Source organism: Pristiophorus japonicus, chromosome 13 (genome assembly GCF_044704955.1).
Source record: "Pristiophorus japonicus isolate sPriJap1 chromosome 13, sPriJap1.hap1, whole genome shotgun sequence".
NCBI classification, from domain to species: domain Eukaryota; kingdom Metazoa; phylum Chordata; class Chondrichthyes; family Pristiophoridae; genus Pristiophorus; species Pristiophorus japonicus.
In genome coordinates, this window is record NC_091989.1 from 139,214,783 (window position 1) to 139,235,152 (window position 20,370).

At 44.9% G+C, this 20,370-nt stretch overlaps 1 protein-coding gene across 4 annotated transcripts in view; it reads left to right on the forward strand.

Moving 5' to 3' along the window:
- The window catches only part of mylk3 (myosin light chain kinase 3), a 111,638-nt gene that overhangs the window by 40,897 nt on the left and 50,371 nt on the right, over positions 1 to 20,370 (forward strand). For 3 of the 4 annotated variants that reach the window (XM_070898052.1, XM_070898053.1, XM_070898054.1), the window contains exon 1: positions 9,801 to 10,586. The exons of the other annotated variant lie outside the window; for it this stretch is intronic. In XM_070898052.1, the coding sequence (XP_070754153.1) occupies positions 10,002 to 10,586 (585 nt within the window). In that variant the 5' untranslated portion in view covers positions 9,801 to 10,001. Of the gene's footprint in view, positions 1 to 9,800; positions 10,587 to 20,370 lie in introns of those variants that run through there. 4 annotated transcript variants of the gene reach the window in all.

Sequence of the window (20,370 nt, forward strand, 5' to 3'; positions counted from 1 at the left end):
GGGACGCACTAAAATTGGTGCAGTCGCCGCAAAGGCATGGTGGGGAAGAGCCACAGTTTAAAGCTCTTACGCCATGGTAAACCTAGGGGCTGGAATCAGTATAAAACTCCCCTCGAGCTGTACTTGTAAACTTTGTGTATACATAGAGCACCATGATCTAAAAAAACCTATGTAGTGCCATGTATAATGCAAGTTCAGTTTAGTAATGTATGTTGCAAAGAAATGTAACTGTACCATCACCCATTCCGTGTACCGTATAGTGCCACATGTAATGTAATTTGATGACTGTATTACAATGTATCCTGGATTGTACTGAAATGTACCTCGAAATGTAAAGCAAGCAAATGTATTGAACGGAACTGCTGTTAGCATCCAAATGTATTGTATGGAATTGCTGACCGCATCCAAATGTACTGAACTGCTTTCCAATGTATTGTGCAAATTTTTATATGAATAAAGTATATTTTGAAATTTAAAAAAATTATGCTGTCTTCACAAAGGCATCCCATATAAAATGTTGTTTGATTTTGAATGAATGAGCATCAAGGTTGTTAAAACTGATTGCAGCAAAATGTTGAGAATACCTTTAAATCAAACCTCATTAAGTTACAATATTTATGGGTGAGGAAGGCCATTTGGCCCATCTAAATTTATTTATCCAAAATGATCATAGAGCCTCTCATTGAATCCCATTGTTTCTTAAATACTTTCAAAGTTTTCTTCCTCCACAAATCTCTTCCATATGTTGATTATTTTCTGTGTGAAGAAGAATGTCCTGATACCAGTTTAAACTGTGACTTTTGTCCCGGTCTCACAATTTAAAGTAAAATTCTACATTTACCTTTCCTGTTCCCTTAAGTATCCTATGTACCTCTATAAGATCTCTTGGCCAAGCCCAAGTTTCTGATGACCCAGACCTTATATCTGAGAGCATAATATAATTGGAATATTGTGGAAGGAGAGCTATTCTTTATAGAACTGTATGGCTTAATGAAACTAATAAACAGTAAAATTGAACTGTGTGAGAAGTTACAGGATAGTTTGTATAAGTATCAGACATTTAGCCAAATATAGGCTGTTATAAATGTAAATCTGTAAATACCTTGTTTAACCACCAGAGGGCTCATCTCCTGGAGTCCCAAGAGACCCCACAACCCCTTGGGAGCACCTGTACATACGGAGGCTTCACAGGCTGGAGAGGCACTCTGGAGACCTGTAATAAAGGACTACGGTCACACATTACTTTGAACTTACAGTATCTGGTCAGATTCTTTATTCAAGACATAACAATTGGCGATGAGATACAGATGATGAATCCCACTGCAATAATGCAGAGAACCGTGGGCATCCTGGAGAAATTTTCGGAGGGAGATGATTGGGAAACCTTCGTGGAGTGACTCGACCAATACTTTGTGGCCAACGAGCTGGAAGGAGAAGTGAACACTACCAAACAAAGGGCAATCCTCCTCACCGTTTGTGGTGCATCAACGTATGGCCTCATGAAAAATCTGCTCGCTCCAGCAAAACCCACAGGAAAGTCGTATGATGATTTGTGCACACTGGTCCGGGAACATCTAAACCCGAAGGAAAGTGTTCTGATGGCAAGGTACCGGTTCTACACATACAAGAGGTCTGAAGGCCAGGAAGTGGCGAGGTATGTCGCCGAGCTAAGGCACCTTGCAGGATATTGAAATTTTAAAGGACACTTGGAGCACATGCTCAGGGACTTCCTTGCACTTGGCATTGGCCATGAAATAATACATCGCAAACTTTTGACTGTAGAGACCCCAACCTTGAGTAAAGCCATAGAGATAGCTCAGGCATTCATCGCCACCAGTTACAATACCAAATAAATCTCTCAGCACATGAGTGCTGCTGCAAGTACTGTGAACAAAGTAATGTTGTTTTCAAATCGTAACGTACAGGGCAGGACTCACATGCCTGCAGCTTCATGTCTGCAGATGTCTCAGAGTCCACCATCAAGGGTGGCGAATGCAAGGCCATTAACACCTTGTTGGCGCTGCGGAGGTGATTGTTGTTTCCATTCATGCCACTTCAAAGGATACGTTTACAAGGGCTATGGAACAATGGAACACCTCCAAAGTATGTGCAGGCGTGCTGCAAACCCTGCTAATCCTGCAAACCACCATGTTGCAGAGGAGGACAGATCCACGGTGCCTCAGACTGAGGAGGCAGAGGTATATGGGGTGCACAAATTTACCACAAAGTGTCTCCTGATAATGCTGAAGGTTGAATTAAATGGACTCCCGGTGTTAATGGAGCTGGTCATGGGCGCGAGCCAGTCCATAATGAGCAAAAAGACTTTCGATAAATTGTGGTGCAGCAAGGCCTCAAGGCCAGTCCTGACTCCCATTCGTACTAAACTGAGAACGTATACAAAGGAACTGATTCCCGTAAGCGGCAGTGTTACCATAAAGGTCTCCTACGATGGAGCGGTGCACAATTTACCATTCTGGGTGGTACCGGACGATGGCCCCACGCTGTTCGGCAGCAGCTGGCTGGGAAAGATACGCTGGAACTGGAACGACGTCCGAGCGTTCTCGTCCTTTGACAACACTTCATGTGCCCAGGTCCTAAACAAGTTCCCCTCGCTGTTCGAACCGGGCATCGGGAAGTTCCAAGGAGCAAAAGTGCAAATCCACTTGATTCCAGGGGTGCGACCCATCCACTATAAGGTGAGAGCGGTACCGTACATTATGAGAGAGTGTGGAGATCGAGCTGAACCGGCTGCAATGAGAGGGCATCATTTCGCTGATCGAATTCAACGAGTAGGCCAGTCCAATTGATCCAGTCCTCAAGGAAGACGGCACCGTAAGAATCTGTGGTGATTACAAAGTAACTATCAATTGTTTCTCCCTGCAGGATCAATACCCGCTACCAAAGGCAGATGACCTATTTGCGACGCTGGCGGGAGGAAAACGTTCACGAAGCTGGACTTGACCTCGGCCTACATGACGCAGGAGCTGGAGGAATCATCGAAGGGTCTCACCTGCATCAACACGCACAAATGTCTCTTCATTTACAACGTTTGGGATTTGATCAGCCGCAGCGATATTCCAGAGGAACATGGAAAGCTTGCTGAAGTCGGTCCCGCGCACCGTGGTCTTCCAGGACGACATCTTGGTTACAGGTTGGGACACCGTTGAGCACCTGCAGAACCTGGAGGAGGTTCTTAGTCGGCTTAATCACGTAGGGCTCAGGTTAAAATGCTCAAAGTGCGTTTTTCTGGCGCCTGAAGTGGAGTTCCTGGGGAGAAGAATCGCGGCGGACGGCATCACGCCCACCGATTCGAAGACGGAGGCAATCAAGAACGCACCGAGACCGCAGAACGTGACGGAGCTGCGGTCATTTCTAGGATTCCTGAACTACTTTGGTAACTTCTTACTGGGTCTTAGCATACTGTTAGAACCACTGCACGCTTTACTGCGTAAAGGAGATGAATGGGTATGGGGTAAAAGCCAAGAAATGTCTTTGAGAAAGCTAGGAAATTGTTATGCTCAAACAAATTGCTTGTGTTGTATCATCCATGTAAGCGATTGGTACTAGCATGTGATGCGTCGTCATACGGTGTCAGGTGTGTATTGCAACAAGCTAATGAATCTGGGAAATTGCAACCGGTTGCTTATGCATCCAGAAGTTTGTCTAAGGCCGAGAGGGCCTACAGCATGATCGAAAAAGAAGCGTTAGTGTGTGTTTATGGTGTAAAGAAAATGCATCAATATCTATTTGGGCTCAAATTTGAATTGTAAACTGTCCATAAGCCACTGATATCCCTCTTTTCTGAAAGTAAGGGGATAAATACGAATGTATCGGCCCGCATCCAGAGATGGGCGCTCACGTTTTCCGTATACAACTACGCCATCCACCACAGGCCAGGCACAGAAAGCTGCGCCGATGCTCTCAGTAGGCTGCCATTGCCCACCACGGGGGTGGAAATGGCACAGCCCGCAGATTTAGTTATGGTAATGGAAGCATTCGAGAGTGAGCAATCACTTGTTACCGCCCGACAGATTAGAACCTGGACGAGCCAGGACCCCTTACTGTCCTTAGTAAAAAACTGTGTGCTACATGGGAGTTGGTCTAGTGTCCCATTAGAGATGCAGGAAGAAATAAAGCCATCCCAGTGGCATAGAGATGAAATGTCCATACAGGCAGACTGCCTCCTATGGGGTAATCGGGTAGTGGTGCCAAAAAAGGGCAGGGACACTTTCATTAGTGATCTCCACAGTACCCACCCAGGCATTGCAATGATGAAAGCGATAGCCAGATCCCACGTGTGGTGGCCCGGTATCAATGCAGTCTTAGAGTCCTGTTCACAGTTAAGCAATGCACCCAGGGAGGCGCCACTAAGTTTATGGTCCTGGCCCTCCAAACCGTGGTCTAGGGTCCATGTCGACTATGCAGGCCCATTCTTGGGAAAAATGTTTCATGTGGTTGTAGATGCGTACTCCAAATGGATTGAATGTGAGATAATGTCAACAAGCACGTCCACTGCCAACATTGAAAGCCTGCGGGCCATGTTTGCCACGTTCGGCCTGCCTGATGTCCTTGTGAGTGACAATGGGCCGTGCTTCACCAATGGCGAGTTCAAAGAGTTCATGACCCGCAGTGGGATCAAACATATCACATCTGCCCCTTTTAAACCAGTGTCCAATAGTCAGGCAGAGCGAGCAGTGCAAACAATCAAGCAGAGCTTGAAGAAGGTAACTGAAGACTCACTGCAGACTCATCTATCCCGAGTCCTGCTTAGTTACCGCACAAGACCACACTCGCTCACTGGGGGTCCCCCGGCTGAACTGCTCATGAAAAGGGCACTTAAGACAAGGCTCTCGTTAGTCCACCCTGATCTACACGAACAGGTAGAGAGCAGGTGGCTTCAACAGAATACATATCATGATCGCGCAAATGTGTCACGCAAAATCGAGATTAATGATCCTGTATTTGTGTTGAACTGTGGACAAAGTCCCAAGTGGCTTCCCGACACTGTTGTGGCCAAAGAGGGGAGTAGGGTGTTTCTGGTCAAACTTTCAAATGGACTCACCTGCAGAAAACACTTGGACCAAACCAAACTTAGGTTCACGGACTATCCAGAACAACCCACAATAGACTCTACCTTTTTTGACCCCCCAACACACACACAAATGGCAACCGACCTTACGGTTGACCACGAAGCAGAACCCATCACCTGCAGCTGCCCAGCAGGACTCACCACACCCAGCAGTTCTGCAAAGCCAGCTGCGCAGCAGCCCAGCGAAGACCCAACAAACGACTCACCAAAACCAGCATTTGCACCGAGGCGATCGACCAGGGAACGGAAGGCCCCAGATCGACACACATTGTAAATAGTTACACTATTGACTTTGGGGGTGGGCTGGTGGCGGGGAGTGTTGTTATATACCTGTAAATACCTTGTTTAACCACCAGAGGGCTTATCTCCTGGAGTCCCAAGGGATCCCACAATCCCTTGGGAGCACCTGTACATAAGGAGGCCTCAGAGGCTGGAGAGGCACTCTGGAGACTTGTAATAAAGGACTACGGTCACACATTACTTTGAGCTTACAGTATCTGGTCAGATTTTTTATTCACGACATAACATAGGCAATATGTAATCTGTGTGTTGTTATATCCTTTAGACTGACCTTGCCATCATTCTGCTTAATGCATGGTAAGATGACACACAATGTTAGGTTATGGGTGGGAATGAATGGTGGTACATTGTTGGCAATGGTATATGTTGGCAGGAGCTATCATAGTTTGATATAGTCTTCGTTCCATCTCAACCTTTTGCATTCTGCATCTATGCAATAAATATAAACGAAGGTTGACAATGCTACTCATCCTCTAGACATCTCCATTATTTATATTTCAGTTCAAATTGAGAGCAAGCAATGGCTGGTGTGTTTTAGTAGAGATCAGCAATTACTGATGTGTTTTATCATAGATCAGCAATAGTTGATGTATCACTATTGCAGCATATTCCTTCAGAGTGTTGCTTGGTGGATCATACATCTTCATCTCTTGTGGGTTTCAGCTCACCTTATGGTGGAGAAGGTCCCTATATTTTGGGACCTGTGGTCAGCTGTAATGGTCAAGAGCCAGATGCTTCTTGGCCTTCCAAATGGGTCTTTGGAGGATAGGCTTTTGGCAATTGTGACACTCAGGGGAGGTTGGGAGTATTGGTGACACGATCGTATCACTGAATGTGGCAAATGTGGCAATAACATCACTGGTCTGCTGCATCAATTTTTGCCTGGTCTGCTTGCAAGACTGTCTAAGTCTCTGATGCATACAGGAGAATTAGAGTGATGTAAGTATTATACAGGCACAGTTTTGTTGTAAGTGGGAGATGCGATGATCATATGTTGAAAATGGTGATAAATTCATCATGCTCTTTCTCCTTTGAGCTCATTAGCCTCCTATCCTCCCTTAATCTCTCCATGTAAACTCTCCAACCCATATTCACGGCCACCTCCTCGACCTCACCCCCTCTCGTGGCCTCGCTACTCCCATCGTGTCAGTCGCAGAAAAGGCCATCTCTGACCACTTCCTTGTATCGCATTCCACCCACATCCCCCTTCCACCCCACCTCCACAAACCGACCTCCTTCTGTCTCCGCCCCTGGAAAAAAACTCTCTCCCAACTCTCTTACAGATGCACTTACCAACCCCCGGTCTTTGGCTCTCCATTCACCATGACATCTCTGCAGCTGCCAATCTGCTCAATCACACCCTCACTACCACCTTCGATGCCCTGGTCCCTATTAAAACAATTACTCTCTCTCACCTGGCCGTTCCCCCTGGTATGGCCCTCATCTTCGCTCCCTTAAGTCCAAAGGATGCAGACTTGAATGGATATGGCGGAAACTGGTTTAGCCATTCACCGCCAGATCTGGCTGGACCACATAAAGCATTATCAGGTCCTGCTCTCGTCTGCCAAAATCGCTCACTATTCCAGAATCATTCTGGAATGCAAAGATAAACCCCAGCTTCTATTCTCCACTGCTAACCATCTTCTTAAATCCCTCTCCCCAGCCTCCACCCTCACATCCGATAATAAGTGTGAGGAGCTCATGGATTTCTTTGTCTCTAAGAGTGAGACCATCTGTTTGGCTGCCTCTACCTCTTCCCTTCCTGCCCCTAGCCCACCGGGCCAAACTTCCTCTAAGGATGCTCCATGCCCTCGCCCTGACCTCACAGCTTTCTCCGATCTCCCCTCATGCCCTTGAGCTCATCTTGTCCATAAGACCCACTTCCTGCTCCCGTGACCCTATTCCTGCCAAACTGCTGATCACCCAACTTCCTTTTCTGGCATGTTAGCTGACATTGTTAACGGTATTGTTTCCCTCTCCCTCAAATCGGTCGTTATCACCTCTCTCCTCCAAAAAACAACCCTTGACTCCTGGGTCCTTGCTAACAACAGCCCCATCTCCAACCTCCCTTTCCTCTCCAAAGTCCTTGAACATGCTGTCACCATTTTCCCCTCAACTCCATGTTTGAATCGCTCCAATCCAGTTTCCGCACCTGCCACATTACCGAAATGGCTCTCAAGTCACCTTTGTGACTGTGACAAAGGCAAACTATCCATCCTCATCCTTCTTGACTTGTCTGCAGCCTTTGACATGGTTGACCACTCTATCCTTCTCCAACGCCTCTCCACAATCATCCAGCTGGGTGGGACTGCACTTGCCTGGTTCCATTCTTATCTATCCAATCGTAGCCTGAAACGGCTCCTCTTCCCACTCCCGCATCGTTACCTCTGGTGTCCCCCAAGAATCTATCCTTGGCCACCTCCTAGTTCTCATCGACATGTTGCCTCTTGGCGACATCATCCGAAAACACAGCGTCAGTTTCCACATGTACGCTGATGACACCCAGCTCTACCTCACCACCACTTCTCTCAAACTCTCCAGGATCTCTAAGTTGTCACACTGCTCATGCGACATCCAGTTCTGGATGAGCAGAAATTTTCTCCAATTGAATATTGGGAAGACCAAAGCCATGTTTTCGGTCCCCGCCACAAATTCTGATCCCTAACCACTGACTCCATCCCGCTCCCCAACTTCTGTCTGAGGCTGAACAACACTGTTCACAACCTTGGTGTCATATTTGACCCTGAAATGAGCTTTCGACCACATATCCGCAGCATAACTAAGACCATCTATTCCACCTCCGTAATATCACCTGTCTCCGCCCCTGTCTCAGCTCATATACTGCTGAAGCCCTCATTCATGCCTTTGTTATCTGTAGACTTGACTACTCCAACACACTCCTGGCTGGCCTCCCACATTCTACCCTACGTAAACTTGTGGTCATCCAAAACTTGGCAGCCTGAGTCCTAACTCACACCAATTCCCGCTCAGCCATCAACCCTGTGCTCGCTGACCAACATTAGCTTCCAGTTAGACAATGTCTCGATTTCAAAATTCTCAACCTTGTTTTTAAATCTCTCCATGGCCTCGCCCCTCTCTATCTTTGTAATCTTCGTCAGCCCCAAAATACTCGAGATATCTGCGTTCCTCTATTTCTGCCCTCTTAAGCATCCCTGATTATAATCGCTCAACCATTGGTGTTCGTGCCTTCTGTTGCCTAGGCCCTAAGCTCTGGAATTCACTGCCTAAACCTCTCCACCTCTCTTTCCTCCTTCAAGACATTCATTAAAACGTACCTCTTTGACCAAGCTTTTGGTCACCTGCCCTAATTTCTCCTTATGTGGCCCGGTGTCAAATTTTGTGACTCATAATACTCCCGTGTAATACTCCTTGGGACGTTTTACTATGTTAAAGGTGCTATATAAAAACAAGTTGTTGTTGAAGTCTTTAGCACTTTGCCTTAACTATAGTGATTTTAAGGCACCAAATCTTTGCTAGCTTTTCTATTGCAGGTACAGCCAGATTATGAGAAGGTCGGAAGTAGGTGCTAACTGAACATTGGCTTTTTGAGGGGTTTTATTGGACATCAAGCACACATCCTTGATAGCCGCCTTAGTCCTGGATACTACTTTAATGGCAGAACCCCTTTTTAGCAGACTCTAATTACAAAGCATTGTCATTGGAGGCCCAGTAGAAGACATGTTTCATGATCCAGTTGTAATATAAGTGTAATTCAGAGTGTTAGTTACTACAGTACTACAGAGACTGTTTAAATGTTTGTCTTATTTAAGAAACAGACAATTGTGGGTTATTTCAAAAGAGTTTTGAAAGTTAAATGTTATTCAGTCCAAGGTTATATTCAATTATGGTACTGGTATCTGTGTGACCATGAGGTTTGCTTTAAAGGAGCCTAATGGCAATGCTTAGAATACTGGTTTATATAACTTCATCCTATAACAGAGTTTGAAATGCTAAAGGCATGTGCCAGTAAAAAAATTTATGCAATTGTCATCACAGTCTATTTTTGTCTCATCTGACAGCTAGTATCAGGTCACTTGATGCATTACCATTTCAGAACATACATTCTCCATCAGTTGTAAATAGATGCATATGTGAGTCAACTAATCCTTTGTACTTCAAGTCCTAAGCTTACAGCTGTGATTAATGGAATATTTCACAATACATTATTTTATATGTGTATAAATTTATAATCTTAATGAATATAAGTGCCCTGCTTTGTCACTTTCACAGATGGCATGCTTATCATCAGATTCTCAAGAAAAATATGTTAATCACCCAGAAATATTTCTGTGACGTCAAGGGTCAAAGAAGAATTCAGAATACATCAAGCAGGATGGGTTATTTAAAAATCTGTGAGGGGTAAGAGTGACAGAAGAGTGTGAAGCTCAAATAGAATGACAAAGTTGAAGCAGATAGACAGACCTCCTCTGATATTATAGTCAAGCTAGAGATTGTCAGACAAAAATCATCTGCATGAACAGAATGGATTCTTTTGTTTGGGAAATTGTTTAAGAAGCGAGGAAGTGGTATCATAAGATCTGAGCTGATTCTTTTTGAACGGTTATTTTATTTCATATTCAGTTTTGACAAGATGAGTAAGCAAGTTTCCCTGGCCACTTGTTTGGCCAGAATGTATGAAGGAGGTAATTGTGACTCTCAGAATAAAGGTGGGTCCGTTGGCCAAGCAAAGAAGCCGTCTGGTGCAAATCAAAGCAGTGTTGTCAATAACCTGAGTACGATAGACAGCAAACTGAATCTTCTTAATGAAAAAGTAGATCAAATAGTAAACTTTCAAGGAGAAGTTCTTAAGAAATTGGAAGATATGTCTCACGGAATGGGTGACTTCGAAAAGAACATTGAAGTACTGAAAATATTAAAAGACACTGATGAAGTAGTAGCTGAGAAAAATAATGAAGTTAAATACTCGCAACCTACTGACTGCCTAAGTCACCCTGAGATGAAGCCTTTATTCATGGAACTGTTCAAATTGGTGACATCTGTACATCAAGACACAGCAAAACAAAACGAGAAATTAAACGGCATAGAAAAAATGCTGTCAGCTGTGGATAAAGCCATTCATTTTGTGGGCGAAACCTTTAAAAATTCCAACATAGTACAGTTTATTCTTAAAGGAATTGTACCTTGGAAAAAGGGAAGTCTAATAGAATCTTCAGAGGTCAGTCTTATCAACTAAATCATAATTTAGAAATAAAAGTTAGAATTGTAATAGAATTATAATTTTATTAATGACTGGAACAAGCGATGCTTAGAATGAAAGTCTATGTTAACAATTACCCATTCTTCCTCTGCTTGTTGATTTTGAAAAAAAATTGCTCACCTCTTAGAGGGCACAATCTTAGAATAAGGGGCCGCCCATTTAAAACAGAGATGAGGAGAAATTTCTTCTCTCAGAGGGTTGTAAATCTATGGAATTCTTTGCCTCATAGAGCTGTGGAATCTGGGACATTGAATACATTTAAGACAGAAATAGACAGTTTCTTAAACGATAAGGGAATAAAGGGATATGGGGAGCGGGCGGGGAAGTGGAGCTGAGTCCATGATCAGATCAGCCATGATTTTATTGAATGGCGGAGCAGGCTCGAGGGGCCTTATGGCATACTCATGTTCCTATTTCTTATGTTCTTATGTTCTTATGTAGTAGAGCCACAGGGGAATCATTTTGACTTTGAGCAATTGTGTAAAATGCGATCCGTTTTACACTCTTGCAGAAAGTCAAAATTATCCCATAGTGTCCACAGTTGCCTTGTATTAACTTTGTATTCCTTCAACATACACATAAGAGCCAAAGGAAGTTTTGTTAATGAAATGCTGTTACTCATACCCTATTATGAAAAGTGTTTGCAACAAAATTAATTTAATGAATGCAGAGTTTATGTACTCCACTGATCGCTGCTTAGTGCTCCAGTGTGCTGTTAATCACAAACGTAGAGCTTGAGGATGAAAACCAGAACTTAACAGTATTCCATTAAAATTCAAGCATTTAAACCAATCCTGATTGTGAAAAGCGCAATCATTTTCTAAAGGAAGAATGCTTTTAACAGACCAATATCTTTTCTGCCTCCTTGTATGTCAGAAAAATATTATGTGGGACTAGTATTCTAATTATACCATTGGGTGGTGTAAGTACTTTGTGACAGTATTGCAATACCTGTGACTATTTTCTTAATTTTATTGTTTAGTTAAAATATTTCTGAGTTCTTCCACAGCTATGTTGGAAACAGTGATATGTTTTTCCTTTGGTACAGTATTATTATCGAATACAAAGTTTCACTGTAATTTTTCAAATGAATTGTATCCTGAAACTAACAAGCCTCATGACTGGAGATTTATATAACATGTTATGTTATAACAGTGCTTTGTGCATTTAAAAGGGGCTGGAATTCCTCTTCCATTTGCCTGTGACGTAAGCGTGTGTCGTGTGCAGAGAGGGTGGAAAGCCTGGATCTGTGATTTTGCACCAGCCCTGGCTTTTGCCATGGCGCCATGCAAGGGGCACAGGAGGCTTGCGCTGCTCCCCAGTTTGGGGTGTGATAGGACTGTGTCTTTGCAGCTCCAGGACCTTTGATGTGCTGCACTTTTTGCGAGGGGGCCAAGGCTGTGAGCCTTTAAAAGCGATAGATATGAATAGTATCTAGATTTTCTTCAGCTAGCCAGTTGCAGAAACCAATCATTATGTTTAAGAGTCTCCACACCAAATTACTGAGACCCACTGTTACAAGTTTAGGATCATTCTCAAAGTATTTTCTTAGGTACAGTGGTGCTTGAAACTCCCATAAGCGGTCTCAGCATCTTATGTTTAGGGCTGTGCCCATACTGCTCAATATCTAACTACACAATAGTGTAATCCAGGGATAATAAAATAGTGCCTCCATGTGATTTGAACCAGATATTTGTGTGTTTTGTACGTCTGCCATCTGCCTCTCCGGTCTTCTTGAAGGTAAACTAAGTAAACACATAGTAAGACAAAGCCAGATACAAATTGTTAAGCTGCTGTATTTCATAGCAAGTAAACATACACAGCAACTGTTAGGATCGGACTCACTTAATTCAATCAGTACAAGTTGTTTTCACACGGTACAAAATAATGAACATACTATGCTTCCTCACATCAGTGGGCCATCTTACTTGACTTCGACAAAATAACTCCTAACTGCCCTCCTGCATGCTACACTCCTCAGCATAGACAAAGCTTGCCCTCTCAGCTGTCTGCTGTAAAAACCGGATTGACTACTTGTATCTCTGCCTCAGTTTTTATCTCTTACTCTTCACAGCCAGAAGGGAAGGCCTGCGAGAAAATCACTGCTAAGCACCTGGGACCAAAGATCTCGCAATATAATGAGTGTGAGGTGCTTATCAATTACAAAAACAAGCTTAAAAAAAAACCTTAATTTTTTAGTCTTTGGGGAAAATTTGCATTTTAGCCATGTAACAGTGCTTTTAAAAAAAACCTGTGAGTACAGTTTGCTTTTAAAAAAATGTAAAAGTAACTCTCTGTTCCAAATCCTTTCTGTGGAAAAACAGACAAAAAAAAATAATGAAACGTGGCACCCACAAAAATAGCTTATGACAACCTGAAAAGTCCTAAGTGCAAGCTAGAAAGTACCGAGATTTTAGGCCCTCAGGTATGCCCAGACATTTACCAGCTAAAGGCATGCATGGAACATTGGTAAGTTTTCTGCTGTTTGTCCAGCTAGGCCCAGCTTATCTGTTAGAGTTTTGGTTCGAACGGTAACCCGTAGCTGAGTGGGAAGTATCGCAACCTCCAGTGACATGTCTAACCCTCCAGAATCCATCAGTGAGCCAGGCTGGATGGTCAATTGTCCTGAAACACTGCTATCTTGTCTGGCTCCGGTATCAGACCAGTGAGTGTCCCATAGAGAATTGAGCTGGTTGCAATCTACCATTGGCAGATTTGTCATTGTGGACTCAACCAGACCATAAAGAGAGCACTTTTGTTGTGGTATACATAGAACAAACATATCACCGGCTTAAGAAAAAAAATCTATTAATGATGAGGGGAAAAGCCTAATATTATATAGTGCTCTGATGAAGGGCCCCACCCAGAACTGTCTTTTTCTTTCACATATTAACTGGCCTGTACATAACTGGAATTTTGTTTTCTTTCTAATCATAGGCCCCTGGGCTCAGAATGGATATGCCACTCAATACATATTTCAAGGGTGAAATTATCTATGGAATGTAAAACAGATGATAACCCATACTTTAACTTAGGAAGGCACTGTAATCTAAATCATTGCTGTAATTCACAATGACTTGCAAATGGCAAGAGCATTTTGCAAAGAACTGTATCTTTCCATGGCTTCCATCATTCAGTGTTGAGCGACAATAGGTTGGGAAAGGCCTTTGAAGCCAGTTCACCATGAAATGTAACAATGGGGCCAAGTTTCTGCAAGAGTTGCTCCTTTTTTTTTGGAGCAACTAGTTTTTTTTGGAGTATCTTAAAAATCACAATTCTCCACATTTAGTTTGCTCCAGTTTCAGTGTGTTAGTTCAGTTTCTTTTTAGTTCAGTTTTTTTTTCCAAAGTGGGCATTACCAGTTTAGACAGCCAATAGTTACTCCAAACTAACTTAGGCCAGAGTACGTGTCCACTTTTGTACGCTCAAAAAAACCTTGTGGACACTTTAGAAATCAGGTGCAGGTAGCAAGAGATGGGGGCGGGGAGGTGAAGGGAAGTTAGAGGATTTTCCAAAGCACTAAACACCTTCACAACAACATTAAAGAAGTATAAGTACATTTAAAGCACCAAGCACTAAACAAAGCACAAAAAGTAATAAACAATTAATTAACAAATAAAAAATAGAAGGAACCCTGCACACAAAGCAACAAGACCAAAGTAATAAGCAACCAATCAATAACAAATAAAAATAGATGTCCTACCTTTATGTGAAGGGAAGGTGTTTCTGTCAGCCTCTCTCTGTATTTCTGTCCATTTCTCTCTCTGTGTTTCTGTCAGTGTCTCTGTCAGTGTCTTTCTCTCTGTTTCTGTCAGTGTCTCTCTGTGTTTCTGACAGTGAGGGGTGGGGAGAGGGGGAGGGTGGAGGGGTGGGGGTGAGAGGGGGAGGGGCAGGAGAGGGGGGAGTGGGGAGGAGCGGGGGAGAGGGGAAGGTTTTTTTTTTAGCTAGAGAGAGAGAGAGACACACACGCACGAAATGTATTCGATTTGGTCAACAAAATAAAGCCATGAACCGATATTGGATTGGTGCCAGCAGCTGTTGGTTGTTTGCCTTGGTTTGTTCAAAGGTTGCTTTTCTGGCCTCAGTCAGCTTGGTAACTCAGCTCGAGCCAGGTCCCCATCTGCCTTGCCTCCTCTTGGCCTGTTCCTTTGCTTTCACACACTGCATGAAGCCGTTCCCGCTCTCTGAATGCTTCATGTGCCCCACACGCACTTTAACACTGTTGCCGAGCATCTCCTGCCTTTGACTTGCTGGTTGATAATAATGCCTTTGGCAAGTTATGCTGTAAAGATTCCAATGTCATAAAATATTCAAGATACTTTAAATCAAAGCGTGCGCCCACACATAGGCACAACCACTGAAATAATGCTGCGAGGGCCATTGGGGGCCTGCTCACATGAACGCGGCATCGGGGGAGCCCATTCGGCCAGGGATAGCGGCGGCGTGCTTCGGGCCACTCCCACACAGCCTGCAGCACACACACACAGAATCTGGGGCGAGGAGCTACTGCACATGCGCGCACACTCTAGCACGCATGTGCAGAGGTCCCGGCACTGTTTTCAGCGCCGGGACCTGGCTCCGCCCTCCGCTGGTTCTGCTGTGCTCCGTCAAGTCCGAAGGAGGCCTGATGAGCATGGAGAATACCACGGTAATCATTAGACACGCTTTTTGTTCCAGAAAGTCGGCGGACCTCATGGAGGTGCGCCGTTCTAAGGGTCGGTGGAAACTTGGCCCGAAAACGTCCAGCTTGATACAATGTTGAATTCCCCCAAGATAGCATGAAATAAACAGGTTGTGTGTTCAATGAGCCATATACTGGCCATGTATTTTTAAATAGAAGAATAAAAGTGTTACGCTCATAATAAAGTGATACAACTAAGTACTGTATGCAATGCGTAAGTGTGACCTTACCTCCTTTAATTAAACGCCAGCGTGTTGGTACAGCATGGGAGGCCTGCTTATATACAGTGCTCCCAAGGGATGCTGGGATCCCTTGGGGCCAACAGGTAGATTCCTCTGGTGGTGGTATGATACAGGTTGCCAAGGGTTACATACATAACAAAAAGATTGAGTGTCCTGAAGCCTAAACAAAAATATGAGTTATTTTCTCAAAAAAAAGTTAGAGTTGTGATTTTAGAATTATTTTTGTTGGTTAACAAATCAATGTTAATTACTATAATGATTGTCAAATGTAATGTAAGATGACTGTTAAATTGTTAGTGACTGATACCACAGGCTGGAACAATGATTTAATTTTAACTTTTGAACCAGTTGTAAAGTATTAATTTCTCAGATTCTTAAACCTTTTCAACAGTTCTTTTAAAAAAAACATGGGGGAGAAATTGGAGTCGTTTGCACCTCCCATTAGGACGCTAACGACTCCCGCTAAATTCAGCGTATAGCCCCACTCTGATGCGTGGGACGTCATCACCATGCGCAGCGACCCGTTTCCGCCCCAGAGCAAAAATTAAGGAGCGCCCTCTGAAGCTGCGCTGGGCAATGACAGCGACAGTCTCAGGGGACGCGTACCAGGCTGTAGGCCGCTCACGGGGCGCTAGTTAATGGGGAAATTGTGCTTGAGTGCTGGACTGATGCCACGGCACCCCGCTCCCCGATGGTCCAGGTAGGGACCCACAGAGTTGGCAGCTTGGCCCTCCCCGTTAATGAAAGGGACGGCTCCTCCTATGCGGTAGCACTACGCATCCCAGTGTGTAACACTGCGCTCCTCTCTGTTTGTTTCCATCCCTCTCATACCCCACAGAGCAAGTGGAGCACATTATTTTGAACTCCACTTGCTCTCGGGGACGGTAACCCCAATATTGTGAATGGGGTGCGACTTCCGTGTCTGGCGCAGGAACCCCCGCTTCGCAGCTGTTACCTCCCCCATGAGCTTCCATATTTTGCTCCCAAAAGCCCTTGATTTTGTCAGGCAACAAGGAAGCCAGACATTTTATTCAGCTTAATTACAATGTAGCAATGTCAGAAATAATATTTCAGATTTACCTGTACCTTTCCCTTAACTATCTTACATCCCTCTATATAACACCTCTCAGACATCTCCATTCCCAGCTGAAAATACCCCCTTGTTTCTTCAGTCTTTCCTCAACTCAGACCCAACACTAGGGATCCGCCCTATAGCTAGAAACATAGAAACATAGAAATTTACAGCGCAGAAGGAGGCCATTTCGGCTCATCGTGTCCACGCCGGCCGACAAAGAGCCGCACGGCCCTTGGTCAGCAGCCCTGAAGGTTACACATAAACCTATGAACAATGACGGAAAGGCAAAGAGCACCCAGCCCAACCAGTCCGCCTCAGACAACTGCGACACCCCTTATACTGAAACATTCTACATTCCACCTCAACCGGAGCCCTGTGATCTCCTGGGAAAAACCCAGGCCAATTTAGGGACAAAAAAAATCTGGGAAAATTCCTCTCCGACCCATCCAGGCGTATTCGATTCCCTGCAGTACTTACCATTAATACTGCATCGGCCAACAAAAGTTCTTCTCTGAACTGACCCTGGTGCTTGAATATCCCTCTTGTGTCTCAGTGACCAAAACAGGACTCAGCACTCAAGATGTCACAATTTGGTCACAACTTCCTCCCACTTGTAATTCTAAAGTTTTGGCTATGTATCTTAACCTTTATTGGCTTTGTTGATTGCTGCTGTGTATTGTTTGGACACATTGAGCATTGAGTCTATTAAGACTCCTGGAACCTTTTTGGCTTCACCCTTAACTATTGAACGCCATCTATGTAGTATGCATCACACGACTTGTTTTCTTCCTTCATGCAGTACTTTACACTTGTCTGCATTAAATTTAATTTCCCACTGTTCTACCCACTGTCAATTCCAGTTGTTACACAATGCTATCCCATCATGAGAAATAGATGGGTCCTGCTGGACATGATCTAGCCATTTGATTTGGTGGTGATATACTATAACTGTGTTAGAAATTATGCACCAGCATGAATTTGATGCCAAATCCATCGCATAATAATGGATGTGTCTATTTGTACTGCCAAAATGGCCGTCCTTGTCTCTGATTGGTCCCCTGAGAGGATAAGCCACACCCTGAAGTTTCTCTGGAATGTCTAACTGGAACCGCCCAGCCCAAGTTTTGATTTACTTTGCAAATTGTAACTCGATCTATTTTGACTTCAGAAGCCAGCAAGTTCCAGCCGAAGTCCCTTACCCTAGCGGAAATGCATCCCTTCTTCAGCCAAAGTCCCTTATCCCAGTGCAACCTCCCACCCGCCAACCTTACCGCCTGCCAACCTCCACCCCCTGGCCATTGATGGGGTATTGTGTGTGGATTGTTTACAGGTTTATTGGGTATGAAGTGAATAGTGAGTATCGTGACTTCTGGATTTTACCCACTCCAACAATGTCCTTTGAAGGGGGTTGGAAGGACATGATCCGTCTTCCCTGAGATCCCGCTCTCCCCTTCGACCCCCCCACATATGTCTCTCTCTCCCCCCCCCCCCCAACCCCTTCCAGGCTCTCTTCCCCCGCCCCCCCCACCCCTTCCAGGCTCTCTCCCTCTCCCTCCCCCCTCCAGGCTCTCTCCCTCTCTCTCACCCTCTCACTCCCCAGGCTCTTTGCCCCCCCCACCAGGCTCTCTCTCTCCCCCCGCCCCTGGCTCTCTCTCTCTCTTCACCCCCCACCCCCCAACCCCAGCATCTCTCTCTTCTCCCCCCAGGGTCACTCTCTCTCTCCCCCTCGGCCGCCCGCCGCCACTCAGCGGGAGACTCGGGGCCCGATTGAAGGCTCGGGGTGGCTTGTGGCTCAGTGGGAGGCCTGGTCAGCGGTCACTAGAGCAGTAGGTGGCCTGCGGGAGGAGCAGCAGGCCCAGTCGAACAACCCGTGAAGCAACAACATGGTCGGACTGATTGCAGGGTCCCACTTCCAGTTCGGGTCTCGGGCGGGAAGCATTGGGGGCAGAGTCTCGAGAGGAAGCAGATGCAGAAGGGCAGAAAAAGTGCAATACAAATAGTCAGTCCCTATAATAACAGCATCAGATGACCTGAACTGAATGTGTTCCTGCACTGTTTGGTACTAGCACTGCCCTGTGTATAATGCAGCTCGTGATCGTGGCCTAGAAAGTTGGCCATGCAGCACCTGTTTCTCGGGTGCTCCGAAGCCTCCAATATGGCAGGCAGAAAGTGAAGGCTCATTACGAGCCAGTAGTGCGCCACACGCCATATTGATAAAGGGCAAAAAAATTAGTGAGCAGTGCTTATGCCAGAAATAGGCATTTGGCCTTTTGCATATGCTGCACGCAGGAAAACCAGGTCTACATGTGGCCTTGCAGCCGTTTTTTAAAGGGACCGTTTTTACCTGAATGTGGAGCTGGGAGGAGCAGGAGCGCTTCTCTTGACCCCACATCCATAGAACGCGGGCCGCTACCGGACACAGGCTCACCTCCCCATTGCCATCGCTGCCACTCCCCAATTGACACTGATCCCCTCATGATCGCCACTGATCACCCAACCCCCAAGATTGCCGCCGATCCCCCACCCCGATCACTGCTACCTCCTTCCAGGACCAAAACCAGGAACACAGAACTTCTGTGATTTTTACAAAAGCAAAATACTGCAGATGCTGGAATCTGAAATAAAAACAGAAATTGCTGGAAATCTCAGCCGGTCAGGCAGCATGTGTGGAGAGAGAAACAGAGTTAATGTTTCGGGTCTGTGACACTTCTTTATAGCCAATGACCTGGATGGTGACTTTTATGTCTGAACAAGTGATAACACAGTGTAGTGCTTGTTATTGGTGCAAATTGATACTGGGCAGCCCAAATTCAATCTGCAAATATTTCACACTTTGTAAGTACTACAGGTACATAAGCATACATACCCTAATACATATGAAGATTTTGTATATATGATCATAGGGATGTCTAACCTATTACTGTAGTGAGCCACATGCAGTCTTATTGTTAAATCAAAGTTCCCATTAATTTGTACATATTTCAGATTGCTGATAACCAATCTTGGTATTTGTATTTAGGATTTAATCATCAATGAATCAAACAGGCCTTTCCAGAGTTCCAGGTCTATTAAGTTAAAATGGGACGAAGTCGCAAGTGATAAATAATAGAACTGAGCATCGAGAGCTAGATTGCCAGAGCTCAGACCCCACAGCTAGTCCCAGGGCTGCCAGTTCGACACCATGCTTTACCGCACACAATACATATCTAATGTAGAGAGTGTATAATACATGCGGCATTTGCAAGATCTGGAAAGCTCTTGTCTTCTTGTCATAAAGTATGTAAGTCTATAATGACAGAAGTTACTAAGGGATATTAAGGTAATCAAGGGATATGGGGATTGTTGTGTATGGTTGTTACAAGTTCCTCATAGCTTTTGGTGGTTGTCTTCGCTGGGGCTAGCAAGTCCCTGACGAGACAATGGATGGAGGGCCCACAACTGCTAAGCAGGATGGCCCTGCACTTGTTCAGTCGTGTAGCCGGTGTATTCCCATCCAGGTCATTGGCTATAAAGAAATGTTCCAATCTTTCCACAAAAGCGTCCCAATCTTTCCCCTCTGTAAATTGCTGAAAGTTGCTGAGGTTAGACATGTTGAGCGTGTAGTTTGTGACCTCATATTCTCGTCGCCAGTTGTAGTGTATGTCGGCACCTTTAGTAATGACTCCACGAGGCAGAGTATGATACTTAAACTGTGTAGACCTGTAGTCCTTTATTTGCAGCTCCTCGAGTGAGGACATCAAGCTG